The sequence below is a fragment of the Emys orbicularis genome, chromosome 2 (assembly GCF_028017835.1).
Source record: "Emys orbicularis isolate rEmyOrb1 chromosome 2, rEmyOrb1.hap1, whole genome shotgun sequence".
NCBI classification, from domain to species: Eukaryota; Metazoa; Chordata; order Testudines; family Emydidae; genus Emys; species Emys orbicularis.
The window spans coordinates 259,825,272-259,844,655 of NC_088684.1; the positions used below are offsets into that span (position 1 = coordinate 259,825,272).

General features: G+C 40.8%; 1 protein-coding gene across 1 annotated transcript in view; it reads left to right on the forward strand.

Annotated features, from left to right (window-relative positions):
• MALRD1 (MAM and LDL receptor class A domain containing 1) overlaps positions 1 to 19,384 on the forward strand; it is a 378,194-nt gene that overhangs the window by 64,082 nt on the left and 294,728 nt on the right. Inside the window, exon 9 of the mRNA XM_065399653.1 lies at positions 16,431 to 16,518. Coding sequence (XP_065255725.1) covers positions 16,431 to 16,518 — 88 coding nt within the window. The remainder of the gene's footprint in view (positions 1 to 16,430; positions 16,519 to 19,384) is intronic.

Genomic DNA, 19,384 nt, shown 5'->3' on the forward strand with positions numbered 1-19,384 from the left:
GCACCCAGAATTGGACATAGTACTCCAACTGAGGCCTCACCAGTAAAAGGTAGAGCAAGAGAATTACTTCCTGTGTCTTACGTAGGACACTCCTATTAGTACATACCGGAATGATATTAGCCTTTTTCACAACTGAATCACATTGTTGACTCATATTCAGTTTGTGAATAACTATAACCCCAGCAGTACTACCACCTAGCCAGTTATTCCCCATTTTGTAGTTGTGCACTTTATTTTTTCTAAGTGTAGAACTTAGCACTTGTCTTTATTGAATTTCATCTTGATTTCAGACCAATTCTCCAGTTTTTTCAAAGTCATTTTGAAGTCTAATCCCATCCTCCAAAATGCTTGCAACCACTCTCAGGTTGGTGTCATCCTCAAATTTTAGAAGCACTACATTATCCAGGTCATTAATGAAAATATTGAATAGCATAGGACCTCACTAGATATGCCCTCCAAATTTCACAGCGAACCATTAATAACTTGCTTTCGAGTATAGTTTTCAACTAGTATGCACCCACCCTGTGTCAAAAGCCTTACTAAAATCAAGATATATCATGTCTACTACTTCCTGCCATCCACTAGTCCAGCAACCCTGTCAAAGAAGGAAATTAGGTTGGTTTGACATGATTTGTTCTTGACAAATCCATGCTGGCTATTCCTTATAACCCTATTATTCCCCAGGTGCTTACAAATTGATTGTTTAATAATTTGTACCAGTATCTTTCCAAGTATCAAAGTTATAATTCCCCAGGTCCTCTTTATTCCCGTTTTTAAAGATAGGTACTATGTTTGCCCAGCTATAGCCCTCTGGGACCTTGCCCATCCTCTATGAGTTAGAAAAGATAATTGCTAAATGGTTGAGAGAGCAATCTTAAAATAATACAAAAATTACAATCATACAATTTTGTCTCATTTCATTTTATATAGTGTGATGTAAATGCTCAGTCTTGCCATCTGCAAGACTGAAATAGTCTGTATATTGTATCCTTAGCTTCCTTCTCCCTGTGGATTTATGTCCTAGACTCCTGAAGGATCCCACCATGTATCCTTCTCTTTAAATCCCACAACCCAAGATGGGTAAGCACCCAGGTCGGGATGAGGAGAAGACTCCGAATTGACTTCAGAGTCAGTCAACATCACTCCTAGATCAGCTGGTAGGCAACATTACTGAGAAATATGATAGCGTCCCTTTTCTTTGCAGACAAAATATGCTGCAACCATTGTGCTGCCAATTTTCATGTGGCTTATCTACTGCAGGGTACACAGAAAGTGAAAAATTGTAGACTTCATATTGTATCATTTTAGTGAGAAAATAATGTTGAAGTCTTCACACAAAAAGGAGTCTGTTGGGATATACTTGATATTGTTTTTCTTTGAAGAATCAAACAAAAGGAGAGTTGGATCAATTTCAGTGAAATATTGATATTATCAGCATTGTATTTTAGACTACTTGGGATGAAAAAGAAAAATGAATACTAAGATTGTTTCAAATGTTATATCCAGCTCTACAATATAATATGCGTGATCTGTGATGGGATCAGCAAAATATCACTTTAGTATTTGGTTATTCAAATGGTGGGGGAAGTATTATTTTTAATTACCTGAAACTTATTAATCCTCTGGTGTATTTCCTGTACAATGTTAAAATGAAGAATTTTGGCCTTATTTTTAGCACTAGAAATAACCTAATGAAAAATTACATTGATTGTAAAGTCAATTTCATTCATTTTGAAATATTGGATTAAAATGAATTGTTTTTCCATTTGATTGTGCTTATTGAGATCTTATCTAATTTGCCATCTCGTTATTTGTTTAAAAATAAGATAAGTTCTACCTTCATTATACTGGTTTTCAGTTACTTAGCCTATTAGCTCAGTCTTAAACTGATTTATTGTCAGTCACTCCTTTTTTTAAAGTAGTTTTACCCATAGAATTAGTTGTAGACTCATGTTATGATATTTGAGTTATTAGCTTGATCTTGGGGACAAAAGGTTTGACTTAGAAAATGGAGCTTTAGCTGCTTCCTTTCTTCTTGTTATGTTGCTTAGAGGCACTAATGTGTTAAGCATTATATACACACAGTGTGAAAATATGGTGCCTGCCCCAAATAGCTTACAATCTACATATATACTAGATGCCTGCAACAAGTATGTATGGAGGGTACTAAGTAACAGTGAGATGCTTACAATTACTTTAATTAACAACCTCTCCCTTACCTCCAACATGCTCCATTTGTATTCTTTGGGTGAGCTAGAATAAGTGTTGGGTCTTCATTTCATGCTGGGTTTTTGTCAACTGATCTATCACAACTTGCAGATGAAAATCTTTGGCTTGACAGCCCTGGAGACTGAAGCCCTCTTTATGCACAGAATAGATACAGCAGAGGCAAAGCTAGCTTCTTCACACTTCTGGGTCAATGTACCTCAGACCTGAACTAGCAGGCGTGCTTCTCTGTGGCTAAGAGGCTCCTTCATTTCTTAACCTGTTGGATGGCCAGTTATACTAACTGGTTGTGGTTTTGTTATGTTGACACATGCCCACTAAGTGCTGCACAGAGATCACCAGCTGATTTTGCAAAGTCTACTGAACAGTCATCAGACAGTAACACCTAATTTCATATTTGTCATAAATTAGGTAAACGGTAAACAGAAATAATAATCATTTATGGCTGTGATATGCCATCTATCAAGGGACAGCAAACCATAGTGTTATTTCCAATATAAGGGCAATTGGGGTTCCTCTATCTAAGCTGAGACGTATTTCGTATACATATATATATGTCTCAAATTGTGTATGCAAAACCTCAGTATTCATATGTGTGCAGCCCAATTAGAAAAACCAAACCAAACAAAAAGAAACCCCCAACCCTGATGTGTTACTGTATTTAACGCACAGGTCTCACAAGAATTTCTCCCCTTAGTTTGTGATAAGTAGAGAGGGGGAGGTGGGGGACTGCAGAATCTATTCTCATTTAAACCAAAATGCTTTCTCAGAAAGGAAGCACTTAACTGAATATGGCAAATAAATTTATAGTTAAGTGGATTTTATGGGAATGTTTATCCTTCTGTTTGTGTAAACTATACTGAATGTTTTGATAATGAGAGTGTTCAGCTTGTGTATTTGAATGAAGTGTGAGTGGGTGGAAATCTTTTAGTAAACACATTTGGTGCAATGATGTATATTCTAATAGCAAAAAACAGTACTTTGCTGAAGTAGTGTTATAAACTCCAGCAATGTCATCTCAGGCAAAGAGGATTTAGCAGTATAGAAAGGGGGGTGAAGCAGGGAAACCACTATCAGAGACAGGGAAAAACTTTGTTCAATATGGACACTAATTGAGGCAAGGGTCCTGAAGAAATGTTACTAAGAGCATGGCTACACTTGCAGATGTACAACACTGGGAGTTAAACCAGCCCTTGGAGAGCGCAGCAGGGAAAGTGCTGCCGTGTGTTCACACTGTCAGCTGCAAGCCCACTGGCATGGCCACATTTGCGGCACTTGCAGCAGGATTGGGAGCGGTGCATTATGGGCAGCTATCCAACAGAGCACCTCTTCCCATTCTGGTGCTGTGGCTTGTGGGAAAGGGGTGGGGGAATGCGGGGCATTCTGGGTCCTGTCCCAATGCCCCGTGATGCATCACTTCGCATCCCAGCAATCCCTGTGCTTCCGTCCACATTTGGCGCCATCTTTCAACGTTTTTTGTATTACGCGCTCTGTCTTCCCTTTTGGCCTGCGGGAATTAATTCTGAACTTGTGAGGAATATGCTGATGGGTCCCGCCAGCACATCACAAATTGCAGTCGAGTTACTCCTTAAGCTACAAAGTGACAGTGAGGAGTCCGACGATGATGTCAACTTGCATAACGCATACGACACGAGATTGCTTGTGGCATTCACGGACATGCTCACCACAGTGGAATGCCGCTTTTTGGCCCGGGAAACAAGCACTGAATGGTAGGATCACATCGTCATGCAAGTCTGGGATGATGAGCAGTGGCTGCAGAACTTTTGGATGAGAAAAGCCACTTTCATCGGACTGTGTGCTGTGCTCGCCCCCACCCTGCGGCACAAGGGCACGAGATTGAGAGCTGCCCTGCCAGTGGAGAAGAGGGTGGCTATTGCAATCTGGAAGCTGGGAACTCCAGACAGCTACTGATCGGTCACTAACCTGTTTGGAGTGGGAAAGTCGACCATTGGAATTGTGTTGATGCAAGTTTGCAGGGCCATCATGCTCAGAAGAACCGTGACTCTGGGTAACGTGTGTGACATTGTGGCTTGCTTTGCACAAATGGGTTTCCCTAACTGAGGAGGGGTGATAGATGGGACGCATATTCCAATTCTGACACAAGCTCACCTAGCCTCCGAGTACATAAATTGGAAGGGGTATTTCTCTATGATTCTCCAGGCACTTCTGGATCACCGTGAGCGTTTCATTGACGTTAACGCAGGCTGGCCCGGAAAGAAGGATGACGCACGCATCTTTCGGAACACAGGCCTGTTCAGGAATCTGCAAGCCAGGACATTCTTCCCAGACCAGAAAATCACCGTAGGGGAAGTTGAAATGCCCATTGTGATCCTTGGAGACCCCTCTTACCCTTTAATGCCATGACTAATGAAACCCTACACAGGGAGCCTTGACAGCAGCAAGGAGCAGTTCAACAACAGGCTGAGTCAGTGCAGAATGACTGTGGAGTGTGCTTTTGGCCATTTAAAGGGCCGCTGGCTCTGTCTATATGGGAAGTTGGACCTGGCCAATGACAACATCCCCACGGTTATATCCGTGAGCTGTACTCTCCATAACATTTGTGAAGGGAAGGGTGAAAGCTTCACTCAGGCATGGACCTCGGAGGTTCAACACCTGGAGGCTGAATTTGAACAGCCAGAGACCAGAACTATTAGAGGGGCCCAGCACGGGGCTGTAAGGATTAGGAATGCCTTGAGGGAGCAATCTGATGCTGAAAGCCACCAGTAATGTTTGGTGCCCTGCACGGGAGTGAAGTACAGTGGTTCCAATGTTAGTAGGAATCTGTGTTTGCTACGTATGATGCACTGACTTGCAGTGCCTGTTGCTTTCCTGGGCTATGGTATCTTTTACTTAATGCAATAATAAAGAATGTTTTCAAAGCCAAAAAATTCATTTATTGAAAAGAAAATTCATTTATTGAAAAGAAACAGAAACAGAAAGGGCATGACGCATCTTTGCTGTGAGGGACAAGGGAAGGGTGTGAGGTGGGGAATGGGACAATCAGAAATTTGCATATGTCCTTTATCATACTCAGCCTTCCTGTCTGGAGTGCCGTGCAATGAGTGCTGTGCTTCAGGCTGGCTAAAATGCATGCTGATGAGAGTTGAGTGCAGTGGGTAAGGGTCGTAGTTTGCAGAGCTGGGTGGTGAAGCTACAGGTGTTGGAAGCAGCTGGTGGTGATAAGAACCCAGAGGTTGGGGAAAGTGGGTTGGCGGTGACATGGGGACACAAGGGAAAGAGTTTTGGGACAAGGGCTGCAGGGGGTTGGGGGCAGGCACGGATGTGCTCCATCTGCATTGCTACGAGCGCCCGTATCGAGTCCGCTTGGCGCTCCATGATGCTTAGCTCTGTGCTTTGGTACCGGCGATCCTCATTCTTCTGGCAGAGCCTCCTTTCACTCTCTTGCCACTCCTGCACTTTTTGATTTTCATTTAGGGATTGCTCCATGACTTCATGCAGCAGGTCCTCTTTGCACATGCAAGGAGAGGCATATTGTGCCAATTGAGAGACCTGATTAGCAGAACAGTTAAGACAAAGTGAAATTTCACTCCACTTGCCTATGCCCAGTATTTTAATGCTGTGTCATGTGTTTACAATTTAACAGCATTCACTTGTGGTATTTAATGGGACTGAAAAAATATCTCCAATCTGAAAGGTATGTTTCTTAACCCCAAGGATAAAAGTAGATCATTTTAAAGCATCTAGCTAACAAGAAAAATACGATTATCACATTCTGGGGTACAATCCAGACCAGTGAGGGGTTGTATCACTGCCTGCCTTCTGACCCTGATCACCTCAAAATGTTCTGCTGCCGTATCTCTCTTGACTGGGTGCTTCCAGCCAGCATGCAAGCATGCACTGAGGGCTTGTCTACACTTGAAACACTAAGGCTGTGCTGCTTAGCACTTCAGTGTAGACACTCACTATAGTGACGGAGGGGTTCTCCCATCGGTACAGTTATTCCATCTCCCCAGGAAGTGGTAGCTAGGTCGATAGAAGAATTCTTCCATCAGTGTAGCACTGTCTACACTGGGGGTTAGGTCAGCCTAACTATGTCCCTCAGGGGTGAGGATTTTTCAAACTCCTGAGTGATGTAGCTGGGTCGACTTAACTTCTGAGTTTAGTCCTGGCCTGAGGGTCTGTGTGTTAAGCAGCTCCGTTTCAGCGCTCTGATTCCAGCAGGGGTGAAGGAAGTTTCATGCTAGTTTCTCCCCTCTCTGCCCCCCTCCCCTCTCCATGCTTGCTAAAATGCAAATTGATCTGTTCCTGCAAACTCCTCTCCCCTGCTGTGATGCTGAGTGGTTGTCTCCTTCCCTTGTTGACTTTGATGCTCCTGATTACTTTCTATGTAAATTGCATTCCCATTGTCTCTTAATGTACCTTGAAAATACCTCCAGATAGCAGAACCACATTCCTTTGTCTAGGGTGGGGTAACTTTAGTCCTGCCTGGCAGATATACTTTAAGAACATAATTTCCAATGTGTTTCTAATTTTGAATTTATCCTCTGTACATTCACCATACAATAATATTAATGATAAGTATGTTATTAGCTTTATATTGATAGTTCACATGACACCTTCTAGATACCGCTTATGACATTAGTGGGTTGGAGTACATTCAACTGGTTAGGCCAGTTAAAACTCACTACCAGATTACAATGATACCCTTGCCTTCTTCCATTGGGATGCTGTTAGGGCAGTGGTGGGCAACCTGCGGCCCATCAGGGTAAGTTGATTGCAGGCTGCGAGACATTTTGCGGACGTTGACCATCCGCAGGCACGGCCCCCCGCAGCTCCTCAGATGACTGTTCCCAGCCAATGGGAGCTGTGGGAAACGGCGGGCCACAGGGACGTGCTGGCCCCTGCTTCCTGCAGGTCCCATTGGCCAGGAATGGTGCTCGTTCAACTGCACATCTACCAATGTGATAAATACCATCATGTGCCAGCAATGCACCTCTGCCATGAACATTGGCCAAACTGGACAGTCTCTACGCAAAAGAATAAATGGACACAAATCAGACATCAAGAATTGTAACATTCAAAAACCAGTAGGAGAGCACTTCAGTCTCCCTGGACACTCAATAACAGACTTGGAAGTGGCAAGTCTTCAACAACAAAACTTCAAAAACAGACTTCAACGAGAAACTGCAGAACTGGAATTAATTTGCAAACTGGACACCATCAAATTAGGCCTGAATAAAGACTGGGAGTGGATGGGTCACTACAAAAAGTAATTTTCCCTTTGCTAATACTCACACCTTCTTGTCAACTGTTGGAAATGGGTGACATCCACCTTGATTGCATTGGCCTTGTTAGCACTACAAAAGTAATTTTCCCTCTCTTGATATTCATCCCTTCTTGTCAACTGTTGAGAATAGGCCACTTCCACCTTAATTGAATTGGCTTCATTAGCACAGACCCCCCACTTGGTAAGGCAACTCCCATCTTTTCATGTGCTGTGATATATATACTGCTTACTCTATTTTTCACTCCATGCATCTGATGAAGTGGGTTTTAGCCCACAAAAGCTTATGCCCAAATAAATTTATTAGTCTCTAAGGTGCCACAAGGACTCCTTGTTGTATTTGCCATTAAGTCATTCATAGAGTTTTACATAAATATGACTCTTCTAGTTTGTAGGCCCCAGCTTTCTTCTATTCAATTATATTCTTGACAGTATAAATACAATAGGGTGAGAAAAACAACAAGGAGTCCGGTGGCACCTTAAAGACTAACAGATTTATTTGGGCATAAGCTTTCGTGGGTAAAAAACCCAGTTCTTCAGATACATGGAGTGAAAATTACAGATGCAGGCATTATTATACTGACACATGAAGAGAAGGGAGTTACCTCACAAGTGGAGAACCAGTGTTGACAGGGCCAATTCAATTAGGGTGGATGTAGTCCACTCCCAATAATTGATGAGGAGGCGTCAATTCCAGGAGAGGCAAAGTTGCTTTTGTAGTGAACCAGCCACTCTCAGTCCCTATTCAAGCCCAAATTAATGGCGTTAAATTTGCAAATGAATTTTAGTTCGCTTACAGACAGCCCCCCAACCTGAAGCAAATACTCACCAGCAACTATACACCACGCCACAGAAACACTAACCTCTTTGCCTACTCTGTCCCCATATCTACTCTAGCGACACCATCAGAGGACCCAACCACATCAGCCACACCATCAGGGACACTCATTTACCTGCACATCTACTAATGTTATATATGCCATCATGTGCCAGCAATGCCCCTCTGCCATGTACATTGGCCAAGCTGGACAGTCTCTACGTAAAAGAATAAATGGACACAAATCGGACATCAGGAATGGTAACATACAAAAGCCAGTAGGAGAACACTTCAGTCTTCCTGGACATTCTATAACAGATTTAAAAGTAGCCATACTTGAACCAAAAAACCTTCAGAAACAGACTTCAAAGAGAAACTGCAGAACTAAAATTCATTTGCAAATTTAACACCATTAAAAAAGTTCTATAACTTGAGCTATATTTTGTGCATTGTGATCTTGAGCACTCTGGTGCTGATCCAACAACACACACAAATACAGAGCTGTGTGAAAAACTGAGTTTTGTTTTTTTTTTTGTTCTGGCAGGTCAAACAAAAACTGATTATTTCTGGAATTTTCAGCAAATTGAAAAAGTTGGGAAAAGATGGTTCGACCTGAAACTAAATGCTTTGGTTTAGATATGTTAAGAAAAGCAAAGGAAATGAAGGGCTAGATTAATATAAATGAAGGAGGAGGTAGTAGTGGTGCCCTCTTCATAACCTTAGGGCATTCACCTAGGATGTAGGAGTTCCAGGTTTGAATCCTAACTGTGGAGCAGAAACTTGAACCTGGGGCTCCCACTTCCCTAGAGCATATCCTTAGATCTGCCTTTCAGCAAGTAAGCCTTGATTCAAGCTGGATCTGAGCAGTTCTTAGAGCTTAAGAAATCAGAACTATTTATCCTCATTCAAATGATAAGTGAGATGTGAAATGAGCTGCTTGGTAGATAAGTTCCCTGCAGATTGTTTTATAATAGCATATTCAGTTTGCAGAGTTTCAGCTGGCAAATTAATTTAAAAGTGGTAAACATTTACAAAGGTTTCACATAGACCCAGCTAAATATTGCAGAACTAGATCAGAAACTGACCCTGTTTCCGCTTTTAAACTGGCAAATACAGAGTAGTACTTAAAACAAGCTCAGTGCTTTGAATAGCTGTTCTTTAAGAAAGCCTATAGAGCAATCAAAGGCTCAAATAGATTACAGATCCTTAATATGAGTCAGAACTACACTGTGAAGTTTGTCTGAACTCATGTGGTTGACCCTATGGCACAATTGAATGAACATGTCTAGTAGATACTTCCCCAAACAAACACCTACGTTTTCTGTGTTATTTTAAAGAATTAATTTGAATCGTGTTTTATGCAAAAGTATTAGACCCATGATACTAGTCACTGAGTAACTAAAGAAGCCTTCCAAGAAACTCAATTTTTTTTTTTTTTTTTAGGGTAGTGAATTATCAGAGGGGAAAAAAATCTTTTTTTTTTTTTTTTAGAAAATACCCAACCTGTTTCTATGTTTACATTGCCAATCTGCAGGACTCTTGCTCTCTTTCTGTGAATACAGTCCACTGAAAGACGTACATTAGGTCTTTCAGTATCACAACAAGGTGTAACAAGGACGATTATTTCCATTGTTCCCAAAAGGTATATTTGCTTCCACACTGTCATCACGCAAAGAACTGTCCCCTGCAACTTCCTATACTTGGATATTTAATATTCTTTAATTAAATGATAAAGTCCTTTTGGTAGGATGAGGGAACTAATTCTCCCTCCAAGGATAAGGGGCAGTAGTGAAGTCTGGTATGGGGTGACAGGATGAAGATGGGCTCAGAATTTGAGGAGGTCATGTTTGTGGGTGTATGTACAGGAAATCTGTGGCTAGAAGCCATCAGCTGACCAAGGTTTATAGCAGCAAATCACAGCACAGAGGTCACCAGGACATTTAAGTACAATAATAATATTGTTTTCAGAGTGCTCATTTTTATTTTGGGAGTATTAACTATATGATGAGCTAATAAAAACACCAGTCCTTGGCCTGAATTTTAGTCTGGGATATAGTTATTAACTTATAAATAGAAAACACTGTCAAGTTATAATTTAAATGCTGCATATGTGACTGACTAACTGGGTTAAAATTAAACACAATTGAATTTGGAGTGTTGGCAAGTTACTTACATACCTTGTTGTGTGGTGTTCACTGAAAATGGCTATCCTGATTTGTCCTATCACGATGCATTTTTATAATGCCAGCACTAAGGAACGCTGATTGAGGTGTAACATGGGCTCCATTTTAAGTTAAATGGAAAACAAAAGGATGGGATGACTATTTAGGATATGATTTTTGTGTGTCTGTGTGTGTTATGGGGAAAAGTAATGCTCCTCGTTGAAAGGACAGGAGACTTTTTTCTTGCAATAATTCTGTTGGGTTTTTTTATTAGAGGTTTTCATTTTAGGCACACATTATGCTGGATTAATTAATATTCTCTTCAAAAGCATGCTTTTTTAAAACAATCTTTCATGCATACATTAGTTAATTTCACCAAGAACTAGAACAGCATGCAGTGCATTAGTCAGTGAGAAATCACAAATGAGTGTCATCTTGCAACTCAGTACTTGTTTTGTCTACAGGACCATTGTTCCATAAATAAATTGCTATCTATTTTTGTACCTGTTCTTTTTATTGGATAGCTTTCTTTGATGTTGTCAACCATATGCATCATCCGAGTGGAAGCAGCATCTTAATTATTTAATGTTTGCACAGTGCTTTAAACATGTCAATTACTGTATAAGTGATAAACATTATCTAGATTTAATGTTATTTACAGTGATGTGATATCCTAGTGGCAAACTATCCTTGCAATTTTCATGTGGACTGTGGGCAGGATTGGGCATTGTCCTACACGTATTCATACAGGGGCATAAAGGTGAGCAAAAATCCCTGAATGGGTGACAGATTATGGGCTACTATTCCCCTTCCCATTCAAGTGACCAGGGTGTGGAAGGAGCTTGACCTCCAATACCCTGGTTACTGCCGCTGAGTTAGTGCACGGGGAACTAATCTGTACTAGGTAAAGCTCTGGTGGAGATTACATGCCCCTTGGTCTCCTCCTGGGGTTTGATCTTGCACCACTGAAGTCAATGGGAATTTTGCTATTAATTTTAAGGGGGCAGGAGCAGGGCCCTGAAACAGTGCAACTACATGCTGCCCTTTACTCAGGGATTATGGTAACTCCACAATCAAGCCTTAAACCATCAAATATATGCAAACTCATATTTGTGAGGGTAATGTAGGAACATATCTAAAGCAAAAAAAGTAATTTACGGCAGCCCTCAATCTGTATATTTTCCAGTAATAAGAGTATGGCTAACCGTTCACTACTGCTTCATTATCCTCTTCCTTGCCTTTACAGTATTTTAAGGTAGATTCCTGCTCCTTTAGAGGATGTGACTCCCACAATTTTAATCACACAGGATTCTTTGCCATGCCTTAGGGGACACCATAATTAAAAACAGGCATAATAATCGTCAACATTATAATGACTGTTTTATTATTAAAGAAAGAAATAAAGATATTATACAAAACATCACAAAACAGAACACAGAATGCTTGGATGGGCATGCTCTTCTTTGGTAAATTAAGACCAAAATTAGCAAGGAGACCTGTCTTAATAAATCATAATCATTTTGTGGCTGTGCTTGAGCTAACTTCTGTCTCGGCTCTCCATGTTAATATCTGAGGGCATAGACTCATAGACTCATAGACTTTAAGGTCAGAAGGGACCAATATGGTCATCTAGTCTGACCTCCCGCATGATGCAGGCCACAAAAGCTGACTCACCCACAACAGAATCTTCCAGCCTGCGACCCCTGCCCTATGCTGCGGAGGAAGGCGAAAAACCTCCAGGGCCTCTGCCAATCTACCCTGGAGGAAAATTCCTTCCCGACCCCAAATATGGCGATCAGCAGAACCCCGAGCATACAGGCAAGATTCTACAGCCGGACCCTCATTTTACCCGCGATGGCCCGTTAATGCCTAATTGACTAAAATCACATTATCCCATCAAACCATTCCCTCCATAAACTTATCAAGCCTAATCTTGAAGCCAGAGAGGTCCTTCGCCCCCACCGTTTCCCTCGGAAGGCTGTTCCAAAATTTTACCCCTCTGACGGTTAGAAACCTTCGTCTAATTTCAAGCCTAAACTTCCCCACGGCCAGTTTATATCCATTCGTTCTCGTATCCACATTACTACTAAGCTGAAATAATTCCTCTCCCTCCTTGGTATTAATCCCTCTGATATATTTAAAGAGAGCAATCATATCCCCCCTCAGCCTTCTTTTGGTTAGGCTAAACAAACCGAGCTCCTCGAGTCTCCTTTCATAGGAAAGGTTTTCCATTCCTCGGATCATCCTAGTGGCCCTTCTCTGTACCCGTTCCAGTTTGAGTTCATCCTTTTTAAACATAGGAGACCAGAACTGCACACAGTACTCCAAATGAGGTCTCACCAGCGCCTTGTATAACGGAAGCAGCACCTCCCTGTCCCTACTAGAAATACCTCGCCTAACGCATCCCAAGATCGCATTAGCTTTTTTCACAGCCACGTCACATTGCCGACTCATAGTCATCCTGCGATCAACCAGGACTCCGAGGTCCTTCTCCTCCTCCGTCACTTCCAACCTATGCGTCCCTAACTTATAACTAAAATTCTTGTTAGTCATCCCTAAATGCATCACCTTACACTTCCCACTATTAAATCTCATCCTATTATTGTTACTCCAATTTACAAGGTCATCCAAGTCTCCCTGCAAAATATCCCGATCCTTCTCCGAATTGGCAATACCTCCCAACTTTGTGTCATCCGCAAACTTTATCAGCCCACTCCTACATTCGGTTCCGAGGTCAGTTACGAATAGATTAAATAAAATCGGACCCAAAACCGAACCTTGAGGAACCCCACTGGTGACCTCCCTCCAACCCGACAGTTCCCCTTTCAGTACTACCCGCTGCAGTCTCCCCTTTAACCAGTTCTTTATCCACCTCTGGATTTTCATATCGATCCCCATCTTTTCTAATTTAACCAGTAATTCCTCGTGCGGCACAGTATCAAACGCTTTACTAAAATCTAGGTAAATTAGATCCACCGCATTTCCTTTATCTAGAAGGTCTGTTACTTTCTCAAAAAAGGAGATCAAGTTGGTTTGGCACGATCTTCCTTTCGTAAACCCATGTTGTAATTTGTCCCAATTGCCATTCACCTCAAGGTCCTTAACTACTTTTTCCTTCAAAATTTTTTCCAAGACCTTGCATACTAGGGCACGTCTTCACTGGCTGCCGCAGCAGCGTTTTAATGTGGCTTGTGTAGTCGCGGCACAGCGCTGGGAGAGAGCTGTCCCAGGGCTCTAAAAATAACACCTCAGCTAGCTCCCAGCACCAGTGCACTGTCTACACTAGCATGTTATAGCGCTGAAACTTGCAGCGCTCAGGGGGGTGTTTTTTCACTCCCCTGAGCAAGAAAGTTGCAGTGCTGTAAAGTGCCAGTGTACACAAGCCCTTAGCAAAGTCACTGAGGTTGTTTGTTTGGTGGTCCTCTGAGTTCATTCTTCTTAGCAGTCTTGCTTGTATAGACAACTGGAAGAGTTGTGATGAGTGCTATAAAATTAAGGAGAGCAGAAAATTCTTGAGTACCTTTTGAGTAGGTTTAATTAGAGATTTTTTCCCGCAAAGGGAGGGGTAGGAAAGCCTGCTTTAATGTTTTATGGCTTCTGATAATATCTCCCATTCTTCACCCCCCCCCCACACACAGTCTTGCATTCTTTTAAAGTCAGGACATAAATATTTTTCAAAGTCTGTTGTTTGAAATAAAAATCATATCTGTTCCAAATGATATTTTAGACCAGAGTGGTGTTATGTTTTTTGATAAAGACAGTTTGTTGTCTGTTGCCTTTTTTCCTTACAGTTCTCCTTAGATTTATGACCTGTTGTTTATAGTATTTACAACTGGCCATTAAAATTTCTATTAAGTATTTTGTACAAAGCACAAATTGCAATAACCAATAAACACTTTAAAACATAGTACAAAATGGAAATAGTATAGAATTAAAACAAAGTAGTAGTTATAAAAGCTGCATTTTAGAGTCTTCATAAACACACTTGGATGTAGTAAACATGGTTTCATGGCCAAGGAGGTGTCACCTTCCTTTGACACATGAGACTTTTAACTATGGAATAGAAAGTAGAAGCTTCCTGAAATTTCTTTAATTAATTTGAATATCTTATTTAATAACATAAGCAACCAAAAACATAAGGTAGTGTTGTTATATTCTCCATGCATTGTGGGCATAGCAGAAGAGTAGGTATTTCTTAAAATTCAGTAAAGGCACAGACAAGTTTTTAATGATCCTATATTATAAGAATAAATTATAATAATTTAATTATAAAAATGTTTCATCAATATTGAGATTTATCTATCACAGTGGTTCTCTTAGAGAGTAAAAACAAGCATCCATAATTCTTTTTTCTATGTTGTTGGGGACCTTGCCTGCTTGAGATGCAGTGCCGATCTCAGAAACTGCACATGCTTTAAAAGAGCTAATTAACTATAGGACAAAAAAAGAATTAAAGCATAATATCCAAATGTATATTTTTGAGATGGCATTTGATGCCAGGATGCTTTATTCAAAATGCTACTGACATTTAATCAAGACACTTCCTCACAATTACCACATATCTTTGGTGACTTTATTTGGAGTTGTGGTTCATTAATTTTTGGAATAAATGTTCTGTTTTTGCAGTTTTAGACATTATTGCAAAAACATTATGTTTCAGTAGTACTGTGAAGCAGTACTGTGGCATCTTATTACAACTTATTTTTTGTTCCTTTGTGTGAACTTGGTATTGAGCTCCAATGTCATATGTTGAGACTTGCATTTGAGTTTTTAACCAGCATTTCATGGGCTTTGTGGAAACTCATTCCTGTGTGCATGTTATTTCAGTAATTAACTATGATGTTTTTTCTTGGTATACACAGGTTATTAGCTTTCCCTGTATAGGGTAAGGAAACCAGGACAGTAAGTGTGGCAAGGGCTATATTACTTAGTCATTTACCCAGTCACTCATGGGAGGCATCTTCAGTGTGATTGAACCATAAGTTGGGCAGAGGGACAACTACACCCTGCAAGACTACTTAAAATGTTTTGGGGATTCTCAAGGAGGTGATGGAGCATTACAATGGGGGTGATCTGGAAACCTTGTTGTGGGGGGTGGAGGAAAAAGAACTGAGATGAATTTTTTCTCACTTTTTTAATAAAAAATGTTCTCATTTTTCAGCAAGCTCTAACCTTGATAAACATCCAACAGGGAAACAGGGAAGCCTTGTACATTTAAAAAAAAAAAAAGAGATAGCATTTTAAGGGAGCTCTATAAGAAACAAGGAATTTTTTAAAGGAAAGTTAAAATTAAGAATATTGAAGCTGACAGGGTCTCCGTAGCTGTATTGGTTGTGACATCACAGTGTTTGACAGTTCTGAATCAGTCAAAAGGAAAGAAGCTAATTCTCTTGCCTGTTGTTTATTCTAAATACTAATCTGTTCTATGTTTTGGCAATAATGAGAAGTAAATGTATAAAGTATCTGCTATTTTAATGACATTTAGTAAAATATGTACCTCTCTTTAAAGTTTGCTAGAGTATATCTGTGTATCTGATTATTTTCAGGTTAGTGGGATTCTCATAAAAGTATATAACTTATTCACATAACTATTAATTAAATATGATTAATGTTATTACAGTAACTACTAAAAGACCTAATCATAATGTGCCATTTATTGTACCATCTTGCCATCATTTTACGTCACAATGTTTCAGTGGATTTAAATGTGACTGTATAACCAACCACATTAATGTGATAGTTCACTTTGATTAATGTGAACACCAGAGAGCATTGATAATGATTAGTCTCTTTCATGAAGTGTTACCAAATACAGTATCTCCACAAGAACAAATTTAAGCTCATTTTAAAATCATGAAACATAGTAAATGGCTCTTCTATCAATTGATATTAAATACCTAATGAAAAGTGAAAGTCTACTATATGCTGACAAATGGTTTCGTAATTATTGTTTCCCTAGATCTTGGTGGAAGGTACTGTGGGAGATGGTTTCTGTGGAGACATTGGAATTGATGACTTGTCCTTTACAGACTGTACCCTTTACAATGGTGAGAACAAAGTTAGAAAATAACTATAAATCTCTTTGCACCCAGAGACCTGGGACTTGTAACTGATTCGTTTTGGTTAATAACATCAGTGGAGGAACTTGTTCTGTAAAATGAAAACCTACTCAAACCTTGTCTCTCCTGTCTAACAATCAAATCCCAACTAGTTTTCCCATCTGCCTAACCCTACTACCCAGAACCTTTCACCATCCCCTGGTAACAGTTAGCTAGCAATGTCCTGGAAATGTCCTCAAGCAGGTTCAAGAGTGTGCTTATTGAGGACAGAAAGGAAATATTGTGGCAATTGACATCTGGAAAACTAATTAGTGAAAAGCAGAAAATGTGATTTGATTATTACCTGTTCTGTTCATTCCCTCTGAGGCACCTGGCATTGGTCACTGTTGGAAGACAGGATCCTGGGCTAGATGGACCTTTGGTCTGACCCAGTATGGCTGTTCTTATGTTAGATATGCCTGGTATCCTGAGTCCTGACCGTATAGAAAAAGGAAGTGCTTCTTGACACTTAAGCTTAAGGTCTAAGATCAGGTCAGATGTGTAAGGGGAAGAAACTGTGCTCAGATGCCTGGGGACACTGGCTAGAAAATAAGCTCTGTAAGACAGAAGTTCCAGTATCTAAGGGTGGAGGGAAAAAATGTCAGCAGCTCTAATAGGCATTCACTGGAACTCATTTTCCATTACCAGCAACAAGGTAATTTGATTTCTCGAAGGAGAACCAAACTTCTAAAGTAGTGTAAATATATTAAAATTTCACTTGGCAAAATTCATTCCACCTTTTGACTGACACAGAGAGAGAGAGAGAGAGAGAGAGAGAGATCTGCACATACATATGTATATAATCAATTTAATGAAGACATTATTCTGACAATGTCAAAACAAAAAAGTCAAACACTCACACTACAGTACACAAACAGTTTTAATGATACTACTGTCTGCCTGAAGTCTTCACTATCTAGTTTGGTACAATGTCTACAGAAACATCATACCTTGTGTCCCAAGACGTCTACAAAATTCCATGCCTACCGTGTTTCATAACAAAAACAAAACAAACAAACAAAGAGTAAGCTTCCAAGAGGGCTGGTGTTAGCTGCAGAAAAAAATGAAATGTAATATATGGTCTGACAGCTGACTTACAGTAGTAACAGAAACCAGTAGAACAGCAGACATTTTAGCACAAAATGATTTTCCTAGAATTGCTATCTTAGCAGACTCTCATGCAGACAAATATAGTTTTAGCATGCAAAAACTTCTTCTAGGCAAAATTATTAGGTCCAGCAGGACTGTAGTGCATGCTGTATACTTTTCTCATGGATCATTTCCCTTTTTTAAAAATCAAATCTAAATAGTGCACAATACAACTTTATTTTGTATGGCATCTTTCACACAAACAATGTATAAAGTTAAATGATACAAAGTTAATGTAAAAATATCTGCAATGGTGGAGGGGGAGGGAAATTAAGAGATATAGACAAGGGAGCAAATGTCTTCAGCTGACAAATGAAACTAGATAGGGAGGCAGAAGGATTTAAGAAGTCTGTTCTAAACGATAGAGCTTCAGGGGACAAGGCCCCAACACAAACAGTGGTGAGTTTGTATGAAGAAACAGAGGAGGCTGAAGATGGACAAAAAAAGGAATAGTGGGATGATCATAAATGAGCTGGGAAAAGGGATAAACAGTGAGTTGGCAAAATTTTCAGATGATACAAAATTATTCAAGATCATAGAATCATAGAATATCAGGGTTGGAAGGGACCTCAGGAGGTCATCTAGTCCAACCCCCTGCTCAAAGCAGGACCAATTCCCAACTAAATCATCCCAGCCAGGGCTTTGTCAAGCCGGGCCTTAAAAACCTCCAAGGAAGGAGACTCCACCACCTCCCTAGGTAACGCATTCCAGTGCTTCACCACCCTCCTAGTGAAATAGTGTTTCCTAATATCCAACCTAGACCTCCCCCACTGCAACTTGAGACCATTGCTCCTTGTTCTGTCATCTGCCACCATTGAGAACAGCCGAGTTCCATCCTCTTTGGAACCCCCCTTCAGGTAGTTGAAGGTTGCTATCAAATCCCCCCTCATTCTTCTCTTCTGGAGACTAAACAATCCCAGTTCCCTCAGCCTCTCCTCATAAGTCATGCGCTCCAGACCCCTAATCATTTTTGTTGCCCTCCGCTGGACTCTTTCCAATTTTTCTACATCCTTCTTGTAGTGTGGGGCCCAAAATTGGACACAGTACTCCAGATGAGGCCTCACCAATGTCGAATAAAGGGGAACGATCACGTCCCTCGATCTGCTGGCAATGCCCCTACTTATACAGCCCAAAATGCCGTTAGCCTTCTTGGCAACAAGAGCACACTGTTGACTCATATCCAGCTTCTCGTCCACTGTGACCCCTAGGTCCTTTTCTGCAGAACTGCTACCTAGCCATTCGGTCCCTAGTCTGTAGCTGTGCATGGGATTCTTCCGTCCTAAGTGCAGGACTCTGCACTTGTCCTTGTTGAACCTCATCAGGTTTCTTTTGGCCCAATCCTCTAATTTGTCTAGGTCCCTCTGTATCCGATCCCTACCCTCTAGTGTATCTACCACGCCTCCTAGTTTAGTGTCATCGGCAAACTTGCTGAGAGTGCAGTCCACACCATCTTCCAGATCATTAATAAAGATATTAAACAAAACCGGTCCCAGGACCGACCCTTGGGGCACTCCACTTGAAACTGGGTGCCAACTAGACATGGAGCCATTGATCACTACCCGTTGAGCCCGACGATCTAGCCAGCTTTCTATCCACCTTACAGTCCATTCATCCAGCCCATACTTCTTTAACTTGGCAGCAAGAATACTGTGGGAGACCGTATCAA